This window comes from Enhydra lutris, unplaced genomic scaffold (genome assembly GCF_002288905.1).
Source record: "Enhydra lutris kenyoni isolate GAN:26980312 unplaced genomic scaffold, ASM228890v2 scaffoldscaffold4, whole genome shotgun sequence".
In the NCBI taxonomy this organism is placed as follows: Eukaryota; Metazoa; Chordata; class Mammalia; order Carnivora; family Mustelidae; genus Enhydra; species Enhydra lutris.
The window spans coordinates 2869752-2891502 of record NW_019154088.1 but is presented as its reverse complement, the minus strand read 5'-3'; the positions used below and the strand labels follow the sequence as shown (position 1 = coordinate 2891502).

General features: G+C 45.3%; 1 protein-coding gene across 1 annotated transcript in view; it reads left to right on the top strand.

Annotated features, from left to right (window-relative positions):
• Positions 1–21751, top strand: part of LOC111159558 (ryanodine receptor 3) — a 353621-nt gene that overhangs the window by 250216 nt on the left and 81654 nt on the right. The window contains exons 50-62 of the mRNA XM_022522093.1: positions 577–740; positions 2958–3036; positions 6699–6788; positions 7757–7903; positions 8090–8152; positions 9277–9352; positions 9480–9603; positions 12289–12404; positions 12975–13042; positions 13998–14119; positions 17613–17662; positions 18065–18125; positions 20155–20393. Coding sequence (XP_022377801.1) covers positions 577–740; positions 2958–3036; positions 6699–6788; positions 7757–7903; positions 8090–8152; positions 9277–9352; positions 9480–9603; positions 12289–12404; positions 12975–13042; positions 13998–14119; positions 17613–17662; positions 18065–18125; positions 20155–20393 — 1399 coding nt within the window. The remainder of the gene's footprint in view (positions 1–576; positions 741–2957; positions 3037–6698; positions 6789–7756; positions 7904–8089; positions 8153–9276; positions 9353–9479; positions 9604–12288; positions 12405–12974; positions 13043–13997; positions 14120–17612; positions 17663–18064; positions 18126–20154; positions 20394–21751) is intronic.

Below are 21751 nucleotides of genomic sequence, written 5' to 3'. Positions count from 1 at the left end.
AGCTGCAGTTGCTGTTCACCTGCACTTAAACTTTCTTCATTCCAGTGTTCCTTTGGTCTAGTATGAGTAGATCAGAAGCTGCTCCTCACCCCATGTTATTTGAAATTTCTTCTGGGCCCCATTCAAGAGAGAGTGGATGTGATACTGAGCTTCTGCTGGTGATACCAACGTAAGACCCATATCAGCTCGTGCAGGGACTTGCAGAGCTGCTTCTGCCCAATCCAGTCACAGGTTGGGTCAGTTTCTATAACCTTCTATGGCAGACAAGTTTATAGACCACTCCAACCCTTAGATACACTTGCAATTAACTATTTGGGCGATAACGATTTAAACCTCAATTTAAGGTTTTTCAACTTAAAGCAATGATGACTTGAGGCCTTCGCAGGTTGTCGTTTCATCCTGCAAGGATCACTCAGTTTCCCCCAGAAAGTATCCAAGGATTTACACATTCCCCATTTTTGTTAACCTGGGCAAGTGCAAGCATGTTAATTTTTTTCAGCTGATTATTGAATGGTTCTGCGTGGGTAGCTCTGGTTCTCATCTCTATACTAACATGGCCTTTGTCTTTCTTCACAGAAGTATGACCCAGACCTTTTCCGAATGGCCCTTCCTTGTCTCAGTGCTATAGCGGGGGCCCTGCCACCAGATTATTTAGACACCAGAATCTCAGCCACGTTGGAGAAGCAGATCTCAGTGGATGCGGATGGCAACTTTGACCCCAAACCCATCAACACCATGAAGTGAGTCCAGAATCCTCTCTTAGCTGGTCCTTTATCTCGTGCAGTGGCCAGTGTTTCTCTTTCAGAAGGTGGCAAGAAATGTAAACTTTCCTTCCTTCCCTCCAGCCAACACTGCTGATCATTTCCCTTAACACCACAAGTCACATCACACACTGGATTTTGTCCTCAACTTCTGAAGGTCTCATCCATCCATATCTGATTATATACTGTATTATTATATTCTGGGCTTTCTTTTGGGGGGTGGTTTATTTATTATAAGAGATGAATGTTCTCCACAAGTAAATGTCGCCTGAGGCATTGCAAGACTCGCCCTGACAAATGATGCAATTAATTTATTAATGAGTTTTTTGACAAAATCTTCTTTCTTTGTGAATTAGATCTCTATTGTTCTAATAGCAGCATACATCAAAACAACTCTATAAATAACACTCAGCTGAATTCCAGTAAGACCTCGGGGTATGAGTACAGAACAGCATGGGGTCCTTATTTGAAAGACTGGACCCACTCTTTGCCATGCTGGAATTTTGCTGGAATTTTGGAATAACCTTATAATAGTGTCTTTTCCTCCCTCCTTCTGGTTCTCCAGCATTCCTCCCTGGTAATGGCTAGGCCACAGATAAAATATTGGGCAACATAGACTCAATTTTGACTTGTTACAGTTTTTTCCTGGTTATGACGATGTATTGCAGGTCATGCAGTCTTCATCTCTATTTTATTTTTTAAGATTTTATATATTTGAGAGAGAGAATGAGAGAGAGATCACAAGAGCAGGGAGAGTCAGAAGGAGAAGGAGACTTCCCACTGAGCAGGGAGCCCAATGCGGGACTCGATTCCGGGACTCCAGGATCATGACCTGAGCCGAAGGCAGTCATTTAACCAACTGAGCCACGCAGGCGCCATCTAGGTGCATTTTAAATGAAGAACTCTAAAAATGCTTTAGATAGAGCAGGGAAAGCAAGACCTCCTGTATGAGTCCCTCGGACTTGTGTTTTGTGGCAACAGTTCGCATATGACAGGCATCATAGGAGCCATTCCTAGGGACTATCAGCTTTGATAATGTATAAAATTCATCTTCGGGAAAATTAAGTCCACATTCCATCATCTGGAACCTTGAGCTAAGGGGATGGAGGGAAACAGAATTGAACCTACCATAAAGAAGAGGTAAGGGGCATGGCAAATCACCAGTCTAGGGCCAAGAGAAGGCAGATGTTGACTTTGGAGAACTTCACCTTGTGCAAATGTAAATGTGCTGGAGATGGTATTAGTAACCTGGATGCCTTCATAAACACTAGAGTAGCTGTTTGCTAATGATGTTCATGGTTCCACATTATTTTGAGAGTTCCAATTTCTTCACATATACCTCTGGCACCAGTATGGTTCTTTGAGTAATATGAGTGACCAGAGCTATAAGTTAAGCAGAGAATCACCTTATTGCAAGGATTCAGTGACTTAGTATCAAAACTTAGCGAAAAGCTGACTAACCAGGCCTCAGGAAGGACAGGAAACAAGGCAGAGTGACCAAATGAAGAACCTTCCAGTAGGAACTCTATTGGATGAATCAGCTGGAAGAGCTTGCTGCCTTAGTCTCAAACATCTCAAGATTCAAATTTCGATGCCAGGGACAGTGAGTCTGATTGGCCTAGTCATATGCCCGTTTCTGGTGACTATTCACGTAAGACTCTGTGCAATGTAAGACTTGTTTCTCAAAGGAACAGGTGTCTGCCCTCCTAACCACATTCTAATATTTAAACATAAGTCACTGCATCCAAAAATGTTGACAACCGCCACTATTTTGTAATATCTGCTCTTCTATCTATGCCTTTCTGGCATTCCCAGATTGGAGTGATGGGGTGACAGGTAGGGTCTTTGGATAAAGGGATTCTCCCTGTCTCACCTAAACTGGTGTGGCCCAGGAGCCAGGGTGGGTCTCTGGAAGCCAAGGGCACTTGGAGCAGCTGGAAGGAGGTAACCTGTGCAGCTGAGCTCCTGCAGGGACGTCCTCTGATGAGATAGGGTGTGTATGTGTGTGGCCCAGCATGAACATGCCATCCTTCCACACAGAAGTTCACTGTTGGGAATCCAGCTTCGGCTTTGGGGCAGCAATCCAACCTCTGACTGGGGATTGCTGATGCTGGCCGTCTTCACCATACATCCAGCTCAATTGCTTGGGGAGGTCGTAACGTGGTGTGTTTTTTTTTTTTTTTCCTCATTTCACAGTTTCTCCTTGCCTGAAAAATGGGAATACATCGTCACCAAGTATGCAGAGCATTCACATGATAAATGGGCCTGTGACAAGGTAGGGATTATCATCCAACTGACAATTGTCGGGGGGGTGGGGTGGGAACAGCCCAATAACATTAAAGGGTCCAATTCTGGAAATCTGCCTGATTTGTCTCAGTGATGGACTGGCCGTGCCAAGAGCTTTCATTATTACTGAGCAGCAATTTCCCAGGGTTGGTGGAGGTTAGAGAAATAGGCAGCAGCAAGGGCTAGTATTGCTTTTTGTACTTCTCAAGAAAATGATTGATTCCAGGAGCGTTAACTCCTTTCTAAACATTGCATTTTCTGGGGTTTGCTCCAAGCACATGGCTTGCGTGGTTTTGACGTCAATGCGTAATGCGGGGCAGGAAGCTTTCATTATTTTTTTTTCTTGGAATGTACCCTTGGAAAAGCAGAAATAAAACTGAAGCCTTGCCCTCGCATTTTGCCAGCAGACTGAATTTTATTCTAGGGATGACACACTATCTTCCCATGGCGGGCATCGCAAGAATTTCTAGACACTCCCTTATTAATCAGCCTGTCCATCTGGTGTTTAAAATTCCTCACCACATGAGGTCAGGCTGCTTAATGAGTTTAATTGCTCTGTCAGCCCTTTAATGCTGGCAGGCGAAGTGGGAGGCCTGTGCCAAAGCCATCCAGGATTCCTGTGGGCAGCCAGGGAAGAATTGGGGCCATTGCTCAGCTGCAGCTTCCGGTGCAGAACTAGGAAGCCAGGTCCTCTACGAAGCCACAGAAAACCACCTCAGAGCCGTGTGCCCTGGAGCAGGGATACCTTGATCCACTGGCTCAGCCTCTGTATTGATCTGGGGTCTGCCTTTATTCTTTGATCAGTTTCTGTTTGGGACTGATGATAACAACAAGCCTTGTTAACTGTAGAATGAGCTCATGCCTCATGATTCTAGAACAGGGCTTGGCACACTTCTTCTGTAAAGGGCCAGATAGTAAACATTTTAGGCTTTGTGGGCTGGGCGGTCTCTGATACAACCACCCATCTCTGCTGTTGCCACGCAACAGTAGGCAGAGGGGACACACAAGAGTGTGCTTGTGTCCCAAAAAAACCTAATTCTACAACAGTGCTTGGCTGAAGGGCAAGCCAGTTTGCTCTAGTTTGCTGACCCCCGCTCTTGAAGGATCAGTACGCCCATTTGGCCAGCCCAGGGATCAGGGGAAAGGGACACCTCCACGAACTGAGAGCAACAGCCAGTCTCTCACTAAGCCATGTGGATTTTACCTCCTTAGTCCCTCTCACATTTGTGTAGGTCTCTATCTCTGCCATGGCTCTAGTCCAGGCTACAGTCATCCTTGGCCCAGATGCTGGTGATAACATCCTAACCAGTCTGCCCACGTGCATTTTGTCTGTTCTGTTCTTTACGCTGTTGGCAAGTACTAGTTTCAGTATGCAAATTGAGTCCTATTCTACCACTGTTTCCCAGCCCAATCCTTCTCCTTGTTAAAGTCCTTCAATAGCTTCTGACCATTTTTAATACAAAGGCCAAAATCTTAAATGTGGCTTGACAGCAGACACTATCTCATCTGGCCTCTGCTGCCGTCTCCAGCCCCATCCCTCCCTCTGCCCTCCAGCCACATCCCCTTCTTTTAGTACCTCTGTCTGTTCCTCTCTGTCTCCGTCACACACACACACACACACACACACACTCCCCATGAGCCCCTTCTCACCCTGAGCCAGGTCCCCATCTGCATCCACACATGCCAACGCCAGTCACCAGTTCATCCTTCAACTACCCATCTCAGTGTGAATTCCTAACGTACCCCTTTCCCAGAATTCCCAGATGTAGGCCTTCTTAGCCTCCTACCCATTTCCTTCATAGTGTTTTTATAGCACTTTAATATATTTATAAGAATTACACAGTGATGCCACTTATCAACTGTGCCTCTCCTGATGTGGTATGTGGTCAGTCTCTCTCCCTCTCCCACTAGACCGTAAGCTCCACATTTATAAGGGAACACGTTTGCTCACCATTATCTAGTGGGCATTGATTATCTAGCAAAGGAAAGAGTGTTCTCCCCTGCCCGCAAGAGCCTCACGGTCTGGTGGAGTGAACAGATGAAGCCAGTCATCATACAGCTTGTTTAGCTCAGCAGTGGTCAGGAGCACCAGGTTAGAGCACATAACCTGTAAGAGGAGTCCCTAAGTCAACAGTAAGGGTCCAAGAATGCTTCCGTGAGTTGGTGACATCTGTACTGTGTGAGGAGGGGTGGGCCGTTATCCAGGCCCAGGGAAACAAATGCACTGCGGTCCATGGGAGCAGCAGATGCAAGCAGAGACCAGAGAGAAAGAGGGAGAGAGAGAGAGAGAGATTGGGTGTGCCTGGGGGCCTTGGAGAACCATAGTTCAATGTGGTGGGATCACAGAGTAGAGCAGAGGAAGAAGGGTGAGAAATGAGTCTAGAAAGTCAGCAAGATCTCATGATAGCTTTAGAGGCTGTGGAGTTTAGGTTTTACCATTATGACAGCTGGGAGTCAGAAAATCTTAACGCAGCAAAGTGCCCTGATCCGGGTGATTTTATAAATCTCACCTGAGGGTCACATAGAAAATGGAGTCCACAGAGAGATGGCGAGACTGGAGGCAGAGAGACCATGTGGAGGCTGTTATGGTAATCCAGGTGAGAGCTGATGGTGGCCAGAGCTGAAACACTGGCCCGGAAACTAGGGAGAGGCAGGCAAATGGACAGGTCTGGGAAGTTGAACACATGTGAGAGGGTGCAGAGAAGGGGGCGTCAAGGAAGATTGCCACATGTCTAGCTTGGAAAGTGAGCGTACGCTGGTGCCATTTACCGAAATGCAGGGAGACTAAGACGGGGCCCCCCAAAGAAGAGTGAAATACCAGGTTCTGCTTCAGGCATGTGAGGAGGTAACTGTGGCATCCAAGCCGAGCTTAAATAAGTTTGGAAATTAGGGAAGACATCTGGGCTGGAATACTGATTTGAAATTAGTCCACCTGTGGACCATGGGCCTGGATTTCATCTACCAGGGAGAATGTGCTCTGGAGAAGGAACAGAAGCTTGAGAAAGAGACACGTTAATAAGCGTATAGAGGTGGAGATTGAGAAAAACCAGCCAGGAGACTTTGGGCTGTGAGGTTATGGCCATTGGGGGCTCTAACTTACCTCTGTATCCACAGTGCCCGGGACAGAGTCTGGCACCTACTGTAGCAGGCATTCCACTGATGTTTGTTGAATGAATTTTGAAACTCTTAAACTTCCATGACTCCAAGGGACATGCCTTGCTACAGTTCTGCTCTAGGGTGGGCGGGCACACAGTGCTAATCAGGTCGGCCCCCTCCAGGCAGTGGGCAACAGGACCAGTCCCCTTTGGCCTTTGGCCTTGACTTCCATCCTTGCCTGTAATCATGACATGCTGATGACCTGAGAAGCATTGTTCTCAGGTCTTTTGAAACCTCCTTCTGTCTGAAACACAAGCGAGTAAGCAGTGAGGACAGCTGCTGAAACAAGAAGAAATAAAGGAGCAGAGTTCACAATTTAGGGGGCAGAGAGCTTGATGGCCTGAAAGGATCAATTAGACACTTTGGGGGGGAATTTCCAAGCTCTTGTCACATCCCATTATTCCGTTTGTTCAGTGAAAATAGAAGCTGGGATTTGGGTCACACAGCAGGGCTCTTTGGATGCCAAGGATATTTGAACTGAGAACATTTCTACAGAGTCAGAATGGATGGAAATACGGAATTTCCCTGGACGAAAATGTGAAGACCCATCCACTGATCAGGCCTTTCAAGACATTAACGGAAAAGGTAAGAAACTGGATTCTGGTAACACTGAGTGGCCATGCTGATTTTCCTTCCTTGGGAATTCCTTCAGATGGTCAGAGGAGTTCTGGGCAAATTCACTCTCCAGTTGAAGTAAACTGCTCAGGAGCTCACCAGAGCCCACGACCAGTTTCCAAGAGCCCCACCTCATGTTCAATTCTTTGGGTCTGAGCACCCATCGGATGGAGAAGCTCTGTTCGGCACTTAGAGGCTGAGCCAAAGCACATTCATAGTTCATTTGCAACAGGACTAGGAAGGGCTTTTCTTAGACTGTCGATGTGAGGGACTTAAGGCTAGGAGAGCACTGAATTGCTGGAGGAAGTCCAGATAGAAATGACTCCCGGTCACGACAGACGAAGGGAGTAGAGAGAAGGGGCTATAGGGAAATATGGAGAGGTCTTTTGGGTTTTTTATTATTATTATTGAGAAATTTGGTTCAACACAACTCCAAATTCCAATCTAGGGATCAGTAAGAGTTCTTTGTAAGCCGTCGGCGTTGTGCCGTGTGTAAAGCATGACTTATGTATCATTGTATGGATACTGGCCATCTGCAAAATTGTGTATAGCTCAAGAGAATTCTAAATCTAAAAAATTCTACTTTCAAAGCTCAGAGGAGACCCTTGTGCTGATCACTTCCACAAGTCCCATCTTAAACAGCTACTAGAACCTGAGGGGTCACTCTCCTATTCTTGTTCCTCTTTCTCCACAAACTAGGTAATGTCTGGTACATTCCCTCTAAAGGCAGGAAGTATAGGATCTCGTACTTGGAAACGTCAGAAAGACTGATGATGATGTGTTTCAGGGGAGATTCTGCGGAGGGCGTCTTGACCTAGGAACAGGAGGCTGGAGCCCACTGCACCCCGTCTACCATGGGGGCCAACTTCGCAGGGAGTCAGGCCAGTCAGAGTGCAGGGGTGTGCCTGCAAATCTCTTCTGCTCGGATTTTCTTCCAGGAGAAGGAAATTTACCGCTGGCCCGCCCGGGAGTCCCTGAAAACCATGCTGGCTGTGGGCTGGTCTGTGGAGAGGACCAAAGAGGGAGAGGCTCTGGTTCAACAGCGGGAAAATGAGAAACTTCGGAGCGTGTCCCAGGCCAGCCAGGTATGACCGCATGCCCGGGGCCAACACTGGGCCAGTCTTAGAACCCCCAGAGAATTGGTCCCAAGGACCACCAACAATGAACCCTGAGGGTCTTCTGGGAATACATCTTCAGCAGCTGAAGTCAGGATACTGATAAGAATGAGGAAAACCATGGCCAACCCAGCGATTCTGTCTTTGCTTCTCTAGGGCAACAGCTACAGCCCTGCTCCCCTGGACCTCTCCAACGTGGTGCTCTCCAGGGAGCTCCAGGTCAGTGTTGGTTCCTGCAGGACAGCATATCTTGCTTTCCAAAACCCCCGGAGTGCAGGGGCATATTATCCTTCGAAGAGTTTTTTTAAGAAAGGAGTGAGCGGGGGAAGAATGCCTTGAACATAGCACCACTAAAGTATCAGCCAGGAAGGCAGCCACACTGGGCCAGGGCCACGGGGCAAGTCTCAGCAGAGTAAGGCAGTTCTCTAAGAAGGCCAGGCTTTGCCCTTCTTCTAGGGACATCATAATAGGTAACGCCTCAGTAAAAGGAGGACACAGCAAATTACTGTATCAACACACAGAGCTAACAACTAGGAGAAAAATCTCATAAGGGCTGGGAGAAAAGCCGGAAAGGCCCATAGGTGGGGGCACTTTCCTTGTCCCAGCAGGTGCCACCAGCCGTAGGGACACTTGTGTGTCCCATGGTGGATTTACTCAGGGGCCCCTGGTGGTGCAGGATTTAGGGGCAGATAACCCAGAGGATGAAATTGAAAGTCCTAAGGTGCCTCGTCCCCCTACCCTACCCTCCCGGGCACATTGGTTGCCAAAACAGTCTCCAGCCTGGGCCAGTTACTCCTCAGCCCATCAGACCAACCCTTTGGACCTTAGAGAAAGTTTTCTTTCCAACATACTCCCTTCATCCCAGGTCGCTGTAAAGATGAGTTCTCTTTTGAGAAATCTTTGCAGCCATTTTTCTCCAAGATGTGATTGTTTTTAGTCTGCTCAGCTCAAGGCTTTTGAGGATTCTAGACTGTAGCTTGACTCCTGCTAGCATCTCACTGTCTCAGGTCAGGAATAAAATCCTGAACTCCTGTGGCAAAGGAAGTGCCACCAGAATGCAGTTTCAGATGGAAATGTGTGTTTCTCATAAATGCATCAAACTGCTGGGCTAATAACTTACCAGGGAAGGACAGAATTAGGAACTGTTTTCTGTGTGTATGGAAAAATATGAAACTAATGAGATGTATAAGCACAGACTAATTAATGATGGGAGACACTCAGCAGTGTGCTGTGAGCATTTGGTGGTGCTCTGTTCCCAAGGCTGCTTGAAACAGGCTGGCCGATAGGAACACATTTTTCTTCTTTGCTGTCTCTCTGACCGTCGTGTCCTTGGTGGGACACAGGGAATGGTGGAGGTCGTGGCTGAAAACTATCACAACATCTGGGCCAAGAAGAAGAAGCTGGAACTGGAGAGCAAAGGTGAGCCAAGTTCTCGAGTTCTCGGTGCCCCCTGCAGGAGGTGAGCTGGGGGCAGGTTTGTTTTGAGGGGAGGGGGATGCAAAGGAAGAGCCAAATATGTTGTCCCCTCTCACTTTCCGGAGCCCAGGTGGTGGCAGTCACCCTCTGTTGGTACCATATGATACCCTGACAGCCAAGGAGAAGTTCAGGGACCGAGAGAAGGCACAGGACCTGTTTAAATTCCTCCAAGTGAACGGCATCGTGGTTTCTAGGTAAGTCTTCTTCCGGGTGATGTGAGCGAGGTCGGGGTGGGCCTGTGGGCGTGGTCTCTCCCTCTCTAGGTAATTACTCCCCTGACACAAAACCCACGAGAGGAAGGGTAGCTGTTAGTATTTTGAAATGAGAAAACTTTGATTTGGGAGCATGAAGTTGTCTTTTCTGGCCTAAGCAGGACCAGTCAATATCCATTTTTAAAAACTTGTTATAGCAAAGAAATCATGACAAATGATACATATACACCTTAAACATTTAATTTTAAATTGAAACCTGTAAATACACATTCATTCACAAATCTTGTGCTATAGGCCCTGAGACCTTCTCTTTGCTGTTTGATCGATTGGTGTTATAAGCCATATCCATAGCGCATCCTCAAAGCTCTGGGACTCGGGCTTCACAGAGCAGTGAGAATTACAGCACATACACAACGATGGAAGTATAGTATTCTTCTAGGGTTTTTCTTTCTTTTTTTCTTTTTTTTCAACTTCCTCCCCCGTCTTTTACAGTTATCTCCTCAGAGCTAATTCAGAAACCGTGTATTTGGAAGCACAGTTTCCGGCCTTTGTAAAATATGCAGCTTAGCTCTCACAGAACCAGTGGTCCTCTTCACACTCTTGTTGTTTTATATGCTATTTAATTACATAATAACAACAGTATACCTAACTGACATAAGCAGTGTTCGAACAAAGAGAACTGATTCTTTGGAAGGAGCAACTCCAGTCCATTAAGATTCCTGTGACCTTTTATGTCAGACTTAGGTCTGTCAGAATTATCTAGAGGAGGGTTGTCAGTGAGTGTGGCCTTAGTTGCTTAAGTCTTAAAGGTAGAACTTGTTTCCATGCTGGTCTGATGACAGTAGTGGGCTGTGCTCCATGGGTCATGTTTACTGAGTCCCTTGAAGGGTAAAACACAAGCCAATGTTCCTATTCTGATAGAGCCATTCCCCCTAAAAGAAATATTTGCTGAGCCAGCTGTTGTTTCTTCTTTCAATGTCCTACAGAATTTTGTCACTGAATGGCTAAAAATAAATTAATTAAAAAATAAATAAAAATCTATTTTTCTATTGTAGCCCATATGAAAAATAACAAAACTTATTTGCCATATTGTCAAGCAGGAAAGGTCAGACAGCAGGAGACCGCCTCTGGCGAAGCATTTGAGAAATACTCCCTTGGTCATTTTAATCCTGGTCTTAACACCCAGGGGAATGCGTACTGTGATTTGCTGATAAATAACTTGCTCACAGAAATGAAAAATTCCTCTTTCCCACAACTAAAAAAGAACTCAAGGAGATAAGAGGGAAAGGGAAAAGATCGTTTAATTCAGCAAACGTATATCCTAGTAGCTATAATTACTGTGTGCCAGACCCCACGGAGGGCACTTGGGAGTGCAGACTAGGAAGCGAGAGCCCATCAGGGAGAAGAACTCATTTCCCACCACCCACCTCTTGAACTGCTCCATCCTCAGCTTCCCCATCTCTCCATGGCAGCTCATTCTTCCTGGTGCTCAAGCCAAAACCTTTGCTCTTTCCCACTGACCCATATCCAATCCTTCAGGAAATCCTGATGGTTCTGCCTTTATTTTTTTTTATTTTTTTAAAGATTTTATTTATTTATTTGACAGACAGAAATCACAAGTAGGCAGAGAGGCAGGCAGAGAGAAAGGAGGAAGCAGGCCCCCTACTGAGCAGAGAGCCCGATGCAGGGCCTCCATTCCAGGATCCTGAGATCATGACCTGAGCTGAAGGCAGAGGCTTTAACCCATTGAGCCACCCAGGCACCCGGTTCTGCCTTTAAAAGATATCCAGAATCTAACCCTTTCTCACCCGTTCCATGCCGTCACCATCTTTCCTGAAAGAGCCTCTACCCCGGGCCCCCTGCTTCAACCCTTATCCCCCACAGTCAGTTTTAAACCTAGCAACTAAAGTAATCCTTTTATAATGTAAGTCGTTCCCCTGGTCAGAACTTTTCATAGCTTCCCATCTCAGAGCCAAAGCCAAATTCTGAGGATGGCCCATAGGCTCCTAATGATATACTAACCACCTCATGCTTCTCACTTCCCCTCCGTCCACACTAGCATATCCCTTCAACTGAGCAATGCATGCTTCTGCCTCAGGATCTTTGCACCACCGCTCCATATGCCTGGAAAGTTCTTTCCCCAGATGTCCAGATAGATGGCTTACCTCTTCACCTTCTCCAAACCTTTACTGCAATGTCCTCTCTCCATGAAACCAGCACTGACTGCCTCCCCCCTTCATCCTCTCTTGGGCCCTTTCATACTGCTTGATTTTTCTTTTTTTCATAATGCTAATTAGCTTCTCGCATCCCACAAGATTTATACTTCGGTTTATGTAGTATGTGTGTCTATTTACAACAGGTGTATAGGTTCCACAGAGGCAGGGACTTTGTTTTCTTCTCTGATTGATCCCCTGCTCGATATGTGTTGAATGAATGATAAAGATATTTTGAAAAATCTTTTCACATCTTATTTTAGTGCAGGTGTTGAATGCTCCCAGAGGCAGGTTCCAAGTGCAAGGGGTTATCAGTGAGATGACTAATCAGGTCACTAAACCAGAATAGCCATTAACATTTGGAAAGTAAAGAAAACACAGATAGGATTGCTGATGCTCCAAAGTCACATAGTCCTCTCTGTTACTTCCTGGGGTTTACCCATTTCCAACCTAGAGGTGTGAAGGATATGGAGCTGGATGCCTCCTCCATGGAAAAGAGGTTTGCCTATAAATTTTTGAAGAAGATCCTGAAATATGTTGATTCCGCCCAAGAGTTTATTGCCCATTTGGGTAAGTATCATTGTGACATACCCCCCCAACTGTGTGCTTCCCTTAATATTTTGTACTCTCAAAAACAATGTGGAATTCCTTTACCAAGGGATGATGCTTTCCTACTGTAGCTGTTCGTGATTCATTTAGACGTCGTATGGTTTTGAGGGGGGAAATGATGACTGATATTTTGTCCCCCTCTTTTTAAAAAAAAATCTGATTCATCCTTGGTTTCAGGGTTTGATTGAGCCATTTGTCATTTTTCATATAACTCATCCTATTGTAACTCTTCCATTGTTTTGCTTTGTGACTGTGGGCATATGACTCAACCTCTCTGAAGCTGCTTTCTCATCACTAAAATGGAGGAAAGGGTAGGGAAACAGCTGAGAGAATTGACATGAGAAACAACTCACCAGCACAGTTGGAAAGTTCTTTGTAAAACAGAAGATACTCTGTTTCAGAAGATACTCTGAAATCAAATGGCCCTGCCATGGCCCTCAGAAAAGCCGCTCTGTTTCTAAAATGCTATGACTGTTTTTGGTTTTGTTTCCTTTAACTGTGGCCAACTTTGTGTTACCTTTGTCTTTGTAGAAGCCATTGTCAGCAGTGGAAAAACAGAAAAGTCTCCCCACGACCAGGAGATCAAATTCTTTGCCAAAGTAAGTGATTCCTTACATTTAACCAAACTACTTTCTTCTTAGAATCTGTACAATTTAGGGTGCAAGTTAAGTTCGTCTCACAAAGATAACTGAAACTCCAGTGGCTTCGATGAGATGGGCCTGTGTTTCTCTGTTGTGGAACAGTCCACAGGCAGGTGGGTGGTCTGAGGAGGCAGGCAGCCCATTCTGCTCCACACCATCGTCCCAGAGACCCAGAAACTTCCTCTTCCAGTGCTCCACCATCTCCTAAGCTGTGCGGTCTGTCAGTGTGGTCCATATGGGTTCACCTGTACTACATCTGTGGGAAAGAGGAAAAGGAGAGAGGAAGACAAGCTGCTTCTCGCTTGAAGTTCTTTCCCAGTGGCTAAAACTCTGTCATTTTTAGATCTACCTAGCTGCCAGGGAGTCTGGGTAATGCATTCTCTGGCTGGGTGACCCCATGCCCAGGTAAAACATGGGGGTTTCTGTTGCTAAGAGAAAAGGGAAGAATGATTTTGGGTACCAGTGAGCAGTCTTTGCTATAGAACCCTACTCAGAGGACTGAATGCATGCGAGGCCTTGGAGCAACTGTGCCTGAGAAGCAGAGACAGAAGGCTCAAGGTTGGTAGTGCGAGGCCAGGCCCCAAGTGATCCTATTGGAAGCCGTGCCCAAGAAGGCATGACTAAACACAGATGTACCCCTGCATTCTCCTGAAAATGCTGACTCAGCCGTATGCATATTTCTTGGGACCCTTCATCAGTAGCCATCTCCATTCCCATATCCCTAAGGCCTCTGGTTTGAGGTGTGTATGAGAGGAAAATGTGTTGGAAACTGCCATCCACCAGGTAGAGTTTCCTAGAAATTCCAGGACCTATGTTCAGAGGCTCTCTGATCACAAGAAATGAACTTTTCAAAGGAACCAAAGGAGGGGCTTTGGTTAGCTTCCTAGAAATTAATTTGTGGTGGATTTTCCAGGTTCTCCTCCCACTGGTTGACCAGTACTTCACCAATCACCACCTCTACTTCCTGTCATCCCCTCTGAAGCCCCTTAGCAGCAGCGGCTATGCCTCTCATAAGGAGAAAGAAATGGTGGCTAGGTGAGTCTACAAAAGAGAAAGTCATGGTGGCAATGTGCGTTGTATAAAACCCCAGATTCCTGGAGACTGGTGACTCTTTTGGAGAAATGAACTGTGGCCCAATGATTGGTAGCCCAGAGGTTTTGCTTATGTTGGTTTTGAAAGTAATTATATTCATATTTATCTGTGTATTATTTTGGCAACCAAGAGAAGTGTGCTGTTTGGAGGTATCAGTAGGGCTTGGGAAAAATTTATATACTCAGATTAACTTTTATCCTGAAATAACATTCAGAAAAAATGCAAAGTCAATCCTGAAGCTTGAACAAGCAAACACACAACATTGAGAAGAAACAGATTAATGCTGTTTTCAATCCCATTCTTATCAGGCTTTTTCAGTTTAAATTTGTTTTAAAGAATTCAATCTTAAAAGTCCTGTTGTGGATGATCCGATATTTGAAATCCAGAGCAACACAATTCAATTTAAATTCCTAATAGGAAAAGAAAAATGTTCCTCAGGAACACCAGCCTCTGTTCTCATTTCAGTAGACATAACACGTTGATACTTCAAGACAGAGGAGAGCAAAGAGGTTGCTTTGTGATCAGACTAAAAGATGGGTTCCACCATGCCTCTGGTCTTCTCCGGATTGGATTGAGAATGACAGGGAATGAGGTAGATGTCTAAATGGCAAAGAGTAAAAAATTATGATGGAAGCAGTTAACTCTTTCCCTAGTAGCCATTGATGGTGGACAGTATACAGGATAATTTATAAAGGCCCACCTATTAAATACCACCATCCTTGTGATGATAGTTAGCCTCAGGATTTAGCTAACATTTATTAAGCGCAAAGCTAACGGTGAGCTGTTTTCATCCCTACACCAGTGGGCAGTAACTCTTGCATATCATTGTGAAACATCACCATGCTCTAAGAACCACCTGTATATTCTCTCCATTTTGCGGATGAGGACACCGAGGTTTGGTCAGGTGCACGGTGGTGCCCAAAGTGACCCAAGTAGTAGTAAGTTAGGGCAAGAATGAAAGTCCTCTGTATCCATGTGGAATTCCATTTTTTCTGCAGTCATTACCTCATCTCATTTATCAAGAAAGGAGGAGCCCATGCTATCAAAATGAGATACACTTAACATCCGTTGCTGACCAAAGATTGCCTAAATATTTTCAGGACGCACTGGTGTATTTTGTAAGAAGTTCAGGAAATGAGGGGCAAAGTGAGATATTCAGATAATCCAACAGAGGGCAGGTGTGTCTGTCTTCTTCATCTATTTTTGTGAGATTGTTAATTCATGGAAATGTAACATTTGTTCAGCCAGGCACCATTTGTCACGGCTGGAAGACAACCTGCATCTGATCAGCCTTGCAAATAGCTTCCAGATCCATTGGTGTGCTTGCTGCCCTCCCACAGAAGCAGTAGCGTCTGCACCAAATGTGTTCACACCTCCAGACCCCTCTTGTCCACGCCCTTCTCCACCACTGCACCTCTTCTGATCTGCTGCCATTCACCAGGGCTACCGTACTCTCTGCCCTGTGGTCCCTTTGATTTGTCACTTGCAAATTCTGAGATGGGGAGGCACCGGGGAACTCTGTAACACTAGGCTAAGAACAGTGCATTTATTTGCTCCTTGGGAGGCCAGAAAGGGGCCTTTGAAAAACTCAGGTCCTGGCTTTGGCATGCCTGGGCAATCCCTGCTGACAGCAAGCAGAACCCTGTTAATATTAGGATCAAACAACTCCACCATCTGCTTTGGTTAGAAAAATGTTACTTTGTATTTATACAGAGCATGTATCTGCTTTGAAGCATTTCACCAGAAATATCAGCATCGATCAGCCCCTAATTCTAAAAACCAAGAGGATCTTATGATTACTCTCTACTTAGAGATGAGAAAACCAAGGCCCAAAGTGGTTATGTGGCTTCACCAGGACAGCCCAGCTAGTCACGGCAGAGCTGTGGGTCTTCTGTTCCTCCAGGCTCTCCCCCCTCCCCCAAGTCCATGATTTTACTTTTTTTTTAATCAAATACATAGCTCTTTAAAAAGGGGACACAAAGGGAAGACCAAAAAAGCAGTCCCTATTTAATTTCACACTAGTAGGCTGTCAAGTTTCTGTTAACGAACTCTGAGTTCTCTGAAGCTCTAGGCCAGGGTTTCCAGCTTATCTCACTGCAGAAATAAATTACTGCCCACAGGGGACTTCAGCTGTGATTGTCTAGTAGACAGCTCAGTAAAATCAGGGCGTTCACTGAAAAGCATTTAAAGGTGAGCAAGTTTGGGGTTTTGGGGGTTTTTTTTAAGTTTTTATTTAAATTCTAGTCCTTTAACAAAGTGTAGTGTATTATTAGCTTCGGGTGTACAGTAGAGTGATTCAACATTTCAGTACATACAGGTGAGCGAGTTTTGCTCTCTGCCAACATTCAAGATGTATTTCTTCTCCATCTGAGCTGTTCCTGAAAAGACTTCTGCCCCGTGTGGGTCAGGAAGCCCACAAGTTACGAATGAGAGGCTGGGAAGGACTTCAGCTTAGTCTCAGCTTGGGAAGCCCTTGGCCCGTAGCTGGTGTTTTTAGTCTCCCTTCCCCTCTGTGTTCCACCAGGAAGGACTGCTTGCTGAAGGCATCGCAAAGTTCTTGCCTAGCTGTGCCAGTGTTAGATAGGGTCAGACTTCTGAGCGGTCTCCTCCCCAGAGCCATTGGCAGTACAGGTTACATCATGGCTGTAGTGGGTAAGGGCCCATCAGTGGTGTGTTCAGAGGCATTCCTAACAGCACAGGACTCTCTTCCAGACACCACGGAAAGCAGACGCGAAGGCACAACTGGACCTCCAAAGGGTTCCATGATAGAAAAGATGGCTGAAAGCAGGGGTAGGGTCGAAAAGCACTAAATTCATAGCAGATGGGTTTCTCAGCTTCCAGGGAGGGGCACGGCTAGGACAGCCCTTCAATCGGACCCTTAGACTAATAAGAAACAACAGAGAAAACCAATTTCCTAAAATGGTTTTGTCCAACACAGTGTCTCCCATCCCTGAACCGTTAATCTTCTTTTGTTCCCACCAACTTGCCCACCTCCCAACTAAATCTTCCCACCCCCAGCAAAGGCTGAAAAATGGTTTGCAGTCTGTTGCAATGATGGAAAAAACACAATCCCTGTCAGAATCCTCATTGATTCCCCAATGTCAGGCAGACAAATATGTCAGCACATAGGACTCTGTATGCGAGGGATGGTTTGCGATAACCTGGTCACTGCCGAATCCTGCAGTTGTCGCGGAAGGATTATTTCCTGCAAGGTCGGGGCTGCCTCCAAGTTGACTTCATGATTCTCCAACAAAACGGTGGGGAGCACACATTTTCCTAGTGTGGTCTAGGGGAGCCTTGCAGGGGAACACAGTGCATGTGCCTAGAGATCCATTCTGTGCTCCTTGTTATAAAGCGTGGGGGTCTGGGGGTGGGAGGGTACAAACCAGTCCTCGGATTTCTGTGCTTTTCCCACTCGCCTTCTTTTCTGCTTCAGCCTCTTCTGCAAACTCGCTGCTCTTGTTCGACACAGGATTTCCCTCTTTGGTAAGTGAAGAGAAGTATTGCTGAAAGCCTCGCTCCTCCCTATATTTATCCATAACTTGGCATTTTTGCCTTCATGACGGGTGCCTCTGGACAACCTGAGCCTTAGGACAAAGGTGTCACCTAAATTTGCCATAGAAAATTGGTCTGAAGTATGATAAATGACCTCTCTACCCCTTAACAGCTCAAATTTTCCACACCAATGAATGTTTTAAGCTCTGCCTCTAACATCCATCAAACAGCAGACATGTCAGGCCAGAGATAAATGCATTGTTCCCGCGCATAGGTCTGGCACTCTGTGTGTTGGTGGTTAATTACGTTGGTCTGCGGTTTGTGCATCTTAAGATCACATTTAAAAGACAGGCTGAAGGTTTGGGGAGTCACCGGTGATATTTTTGGTTCTAGGGAGTGATTCTACTACAATGGTGAGCTGTCTTCACATCTTAGCTCAGACACTTGACACAAGGTAAGTCTGCTCGGTGTTTTCCAGTAGTTTCTTAAGACTCCCTCTCCAACCCTCTCTTCGCTGAGCAGACACATTGCTGCTCTGAAGGAGCTGGGGAGGGGAGGGGAGGGGAGGGCAGACAGGAGGGAGATGAATCTTCCCCTGACATTAGCACTCTTTATCTCTCTGCTCACGTGATGGAGAGCCACTGTCATGACATGTACTGCACGCTAAAAGCTGAGCATTTGATCAATTCTTGTCTTCCCTTCCTGAGAAATTCATCTTTCAGAAGATAAAATATGTAATAGCGTGAAGTGCCACTTTGTCCCTCATTCTCCACACAAAAAAGGAAGAGCGAGCTGCCTGATGGGTGGCAGGGCCATAAGCATCCTGGGAGAGGGGGAACATAATGCTCTGAATCCCAAGCAGCCGAGGAGGGAGGGGTAGCCATGTGTGATTAAAAGATCAGAGACAAAGATGGGTTTGAACCCATGGCCTGAGGATCTTGCAGAAAAGATGGCTGAAAAGGGAAAGAAGTCTTAACACATGTATGTGTAAGTTGTGGTAATATAAACATAACTGATCTGATGAGAGGAGGAAGAGAAGGAGTGACAAGGACAGACAGGGAGCTTTCTTGAACACACTCGTTAAGCAGAGCTCCTGTCACAGTTGGGAGGAGGACACACTTCCCAAAACTGTATACAGAAGAGAGAAACCAGCTGAAGGACTGGCCAACAAGATGAAAATCTACTACAAACTACGAATGGTTACCAAAAACATGTTAAGGATAATTAAAGGGATTTGAGGGGCCTAAACCCATAAAACAAGAAACAAACATGGTGATATTAGGACAGCACAAATCCATAGCATCAGGCCAAGGCACCCCAAGGGATTCAGATCCCTTGCAGCTGGGAAGAGGAATCTTTACTCCCAGGAGCATGTGGACAGTTTTGGGAGAGAATCCCCTGCCTTCTTTCTTTTAAAAACACAGGTCAGCATGTTTGATAATCATTCCTGACAAAACCCAAGTCTAGAAAGTTACAAAGATAGCTCATGATTCCTTACAGACTAGGAGCAAGCCTCACTGACTTCATTTCTTTGTTTTTATTTTTCTGGTTGGTTGATTATCTTGAAAATGCTGTAGATACAAAGCATCTGTCCTTGAAGCAAGCCTGTCATAATCTTGTGAATAAGATGTCGAAATATGGAAAATAATAGTTGAGTTGTAAGCTTTGTTCCAATTCCAAGTTTCATAAAATAGTTTTAAGGGGAGGCTAATCTCCATTCCCACAGGGCACATTTCTATAGTTTTTGTTTTCCAGCAGTCTGATGAAGCTGTCTGGTTTTCCTGTTTTGTTTTGTTTGTTTTGAAATTTTTATATATTTTTTTTAATTAACATACAATGTATTATTTTAGTGGTACAGGTCTGTGTATCATCAGTGTTACACAATTCACAGCACTCACCATAGCACATACCCTCCCCCCAAAAGCTCTCTGTTTTAAAGGGGGCTTTCTGTCCCTCTTACCTCCCCTTCTCCAAGCTAAGACATCCCTGCAAGCTAATGGAAATCTAAACTTCAGTTGACGTCTTTGTTCTCTCTAAGAGGTCCTGCATCATGGGAGAGCTAATATTTCCAGCTACTCCTTATAAAAGTAGCTTATCCCCTAATTAACTCTAAGAAAACCTCACCTCTCTTTCCTTTTAGTTAGATATTTACGGAAGAATATAGCCAGCTGAGACACTATATTGATAAGGGATGACTAAAATCATTCATTCTAAACCCTCCCCTGTATTTCCCAAAGAGTGGAGTGCTAATGCCATCCAACAGAGAACACCATCCCGTTGTCCGCCCCCCTTGGGATTGTGTGATCCAGGTGATTCCCTAGATGCTAACTGTTCTCTCTGCTTCTGACTCAGTGTTTTTAGTTGACTGGAGTGATGAATGTCTGCCTGGATTAAACTGCAAGTCACCAGCTGCAAGAAGGGGGTTTAGGCCAAAGGTTTAGATTATGATTATGCTTCTGGTCTTGAACATCATTTGCTTACAGGACTGTCATGAAGTCAGGCTCAGAGCTGGTCAAGGCCGGATTACGAGCATTCTTTGAAAATGCTGCAGAAGACTTAGAGAAGACTTCGGAAAACCTGAAGCTGGGGAAGTTTACCCATTCCAGAACGCAGATTAAAGGCGTGTCTCAGAATATTAACTATACCACGGTGGCTCTGCTCCCCATCCTGACGTCCATCTTTGAGCATGTTGCGCAGCATCAGTTCGGGGTGGATTTACTCTGTGAGTCCTATTACTGTCTACCGTGGACTTCTGTGCACAGAGGGCCCCAGATCAGAAGCGTGTGACTCATTCACTTGAGTTGACCTTGAAAATAGAACAGAGAGATAATTATTCCATACTTCTTAGGTTTAAAGATGAAGTAATAAATACTTAGAGGAGCAGAAATCCTCCAATTTGAGTATATAATATTTCATCTTTCCCCCACTATTATTCAGGACCAGAATTTTCCACCCACTGGCTTAGCTGTCAGCCATGTGTTCCCACTTAATTTGAAAAGGTTATCTGAGTAATCCAGCAGGGGATATAGGTTGGCTCCCAGGGTTTTTCAGATACCACTTTCCCTGTTAAGAAGCCCTAAATTATTCATTGGATACCAGGAGCAAAAGAAAGCCATGAACCTTTCATTATCTGAGCCTTCAGAAGAAGACCATAGTTAGTTGGTTTTATTTCACTTTCCATTTAGTACCACATACAGCCACTTAGTGCAAGTATTTTGCCACCGAGCTCAATTTCACACTTTAAATGTTGGCACGTGATTTAATTCAGTTTAACCAACTGTTGATAGTTGATGCTATGACTTCTATATCCCTGAACAACTGAAAATCAGTTATTTCCTTGGAGGTGGGCAAAGGGATGGGAGAACACCCGAACTCATTATTTCACATCATAGAAAGAATGCCCTTCCTTGTTGAAAACCTAAAAATTAAATTAGTTCTCCTTATGTTCAATTAGTCCCTACCTTATTCTGAGTTCCAGACATTGAAGAGGCATGTAGCCGATTGATTCAACTCTGTAGATCCCCAAGTGGAACATCGCCTTCCCTCAGGAAACCTGACGCAATCATGATATAATTTGTTTCTTGAAAAATGTCCGTCAGAGAACTTGGGACAGGTGGACATGAGAAATTTTGGTATATCTCTAAAGAGATAGGGACATTCAACATATCTTCCGAGGAAATTAACAAAAAACTCATTCAAACCTCAGATTTCTTGCATTCTTCCTTTCAGAGAAAGGAAGTACTACTATGCATAAAACTTAACCTTCGTGGCTCCCTCTGTTGGGGAAAAAAAAAAAATCCCATATGGATCTCATTGGTCAAATGATTTCTTTCCCTGAGAAACGATGAGATTCACATCAAAAGCCAGCAAAGCAGCAGAGATGTCTCAGTGGAGGGTGTTCTCCTGTCAATGGGTTGTCCCCCAGTTCAGTAAGCAGAATCTGGGGAGAAGGGGACTGTATCGCGGGGGGCCAGTGTGGGATGCATGCGCACACGCACTCTGTAGCTCCTGGGTGGTGCCAGCGCTTGTTTTCTGTTGGCGGACCCTCTCCTTGTGCCTGAGGTGAAGCGTTGGGATTGA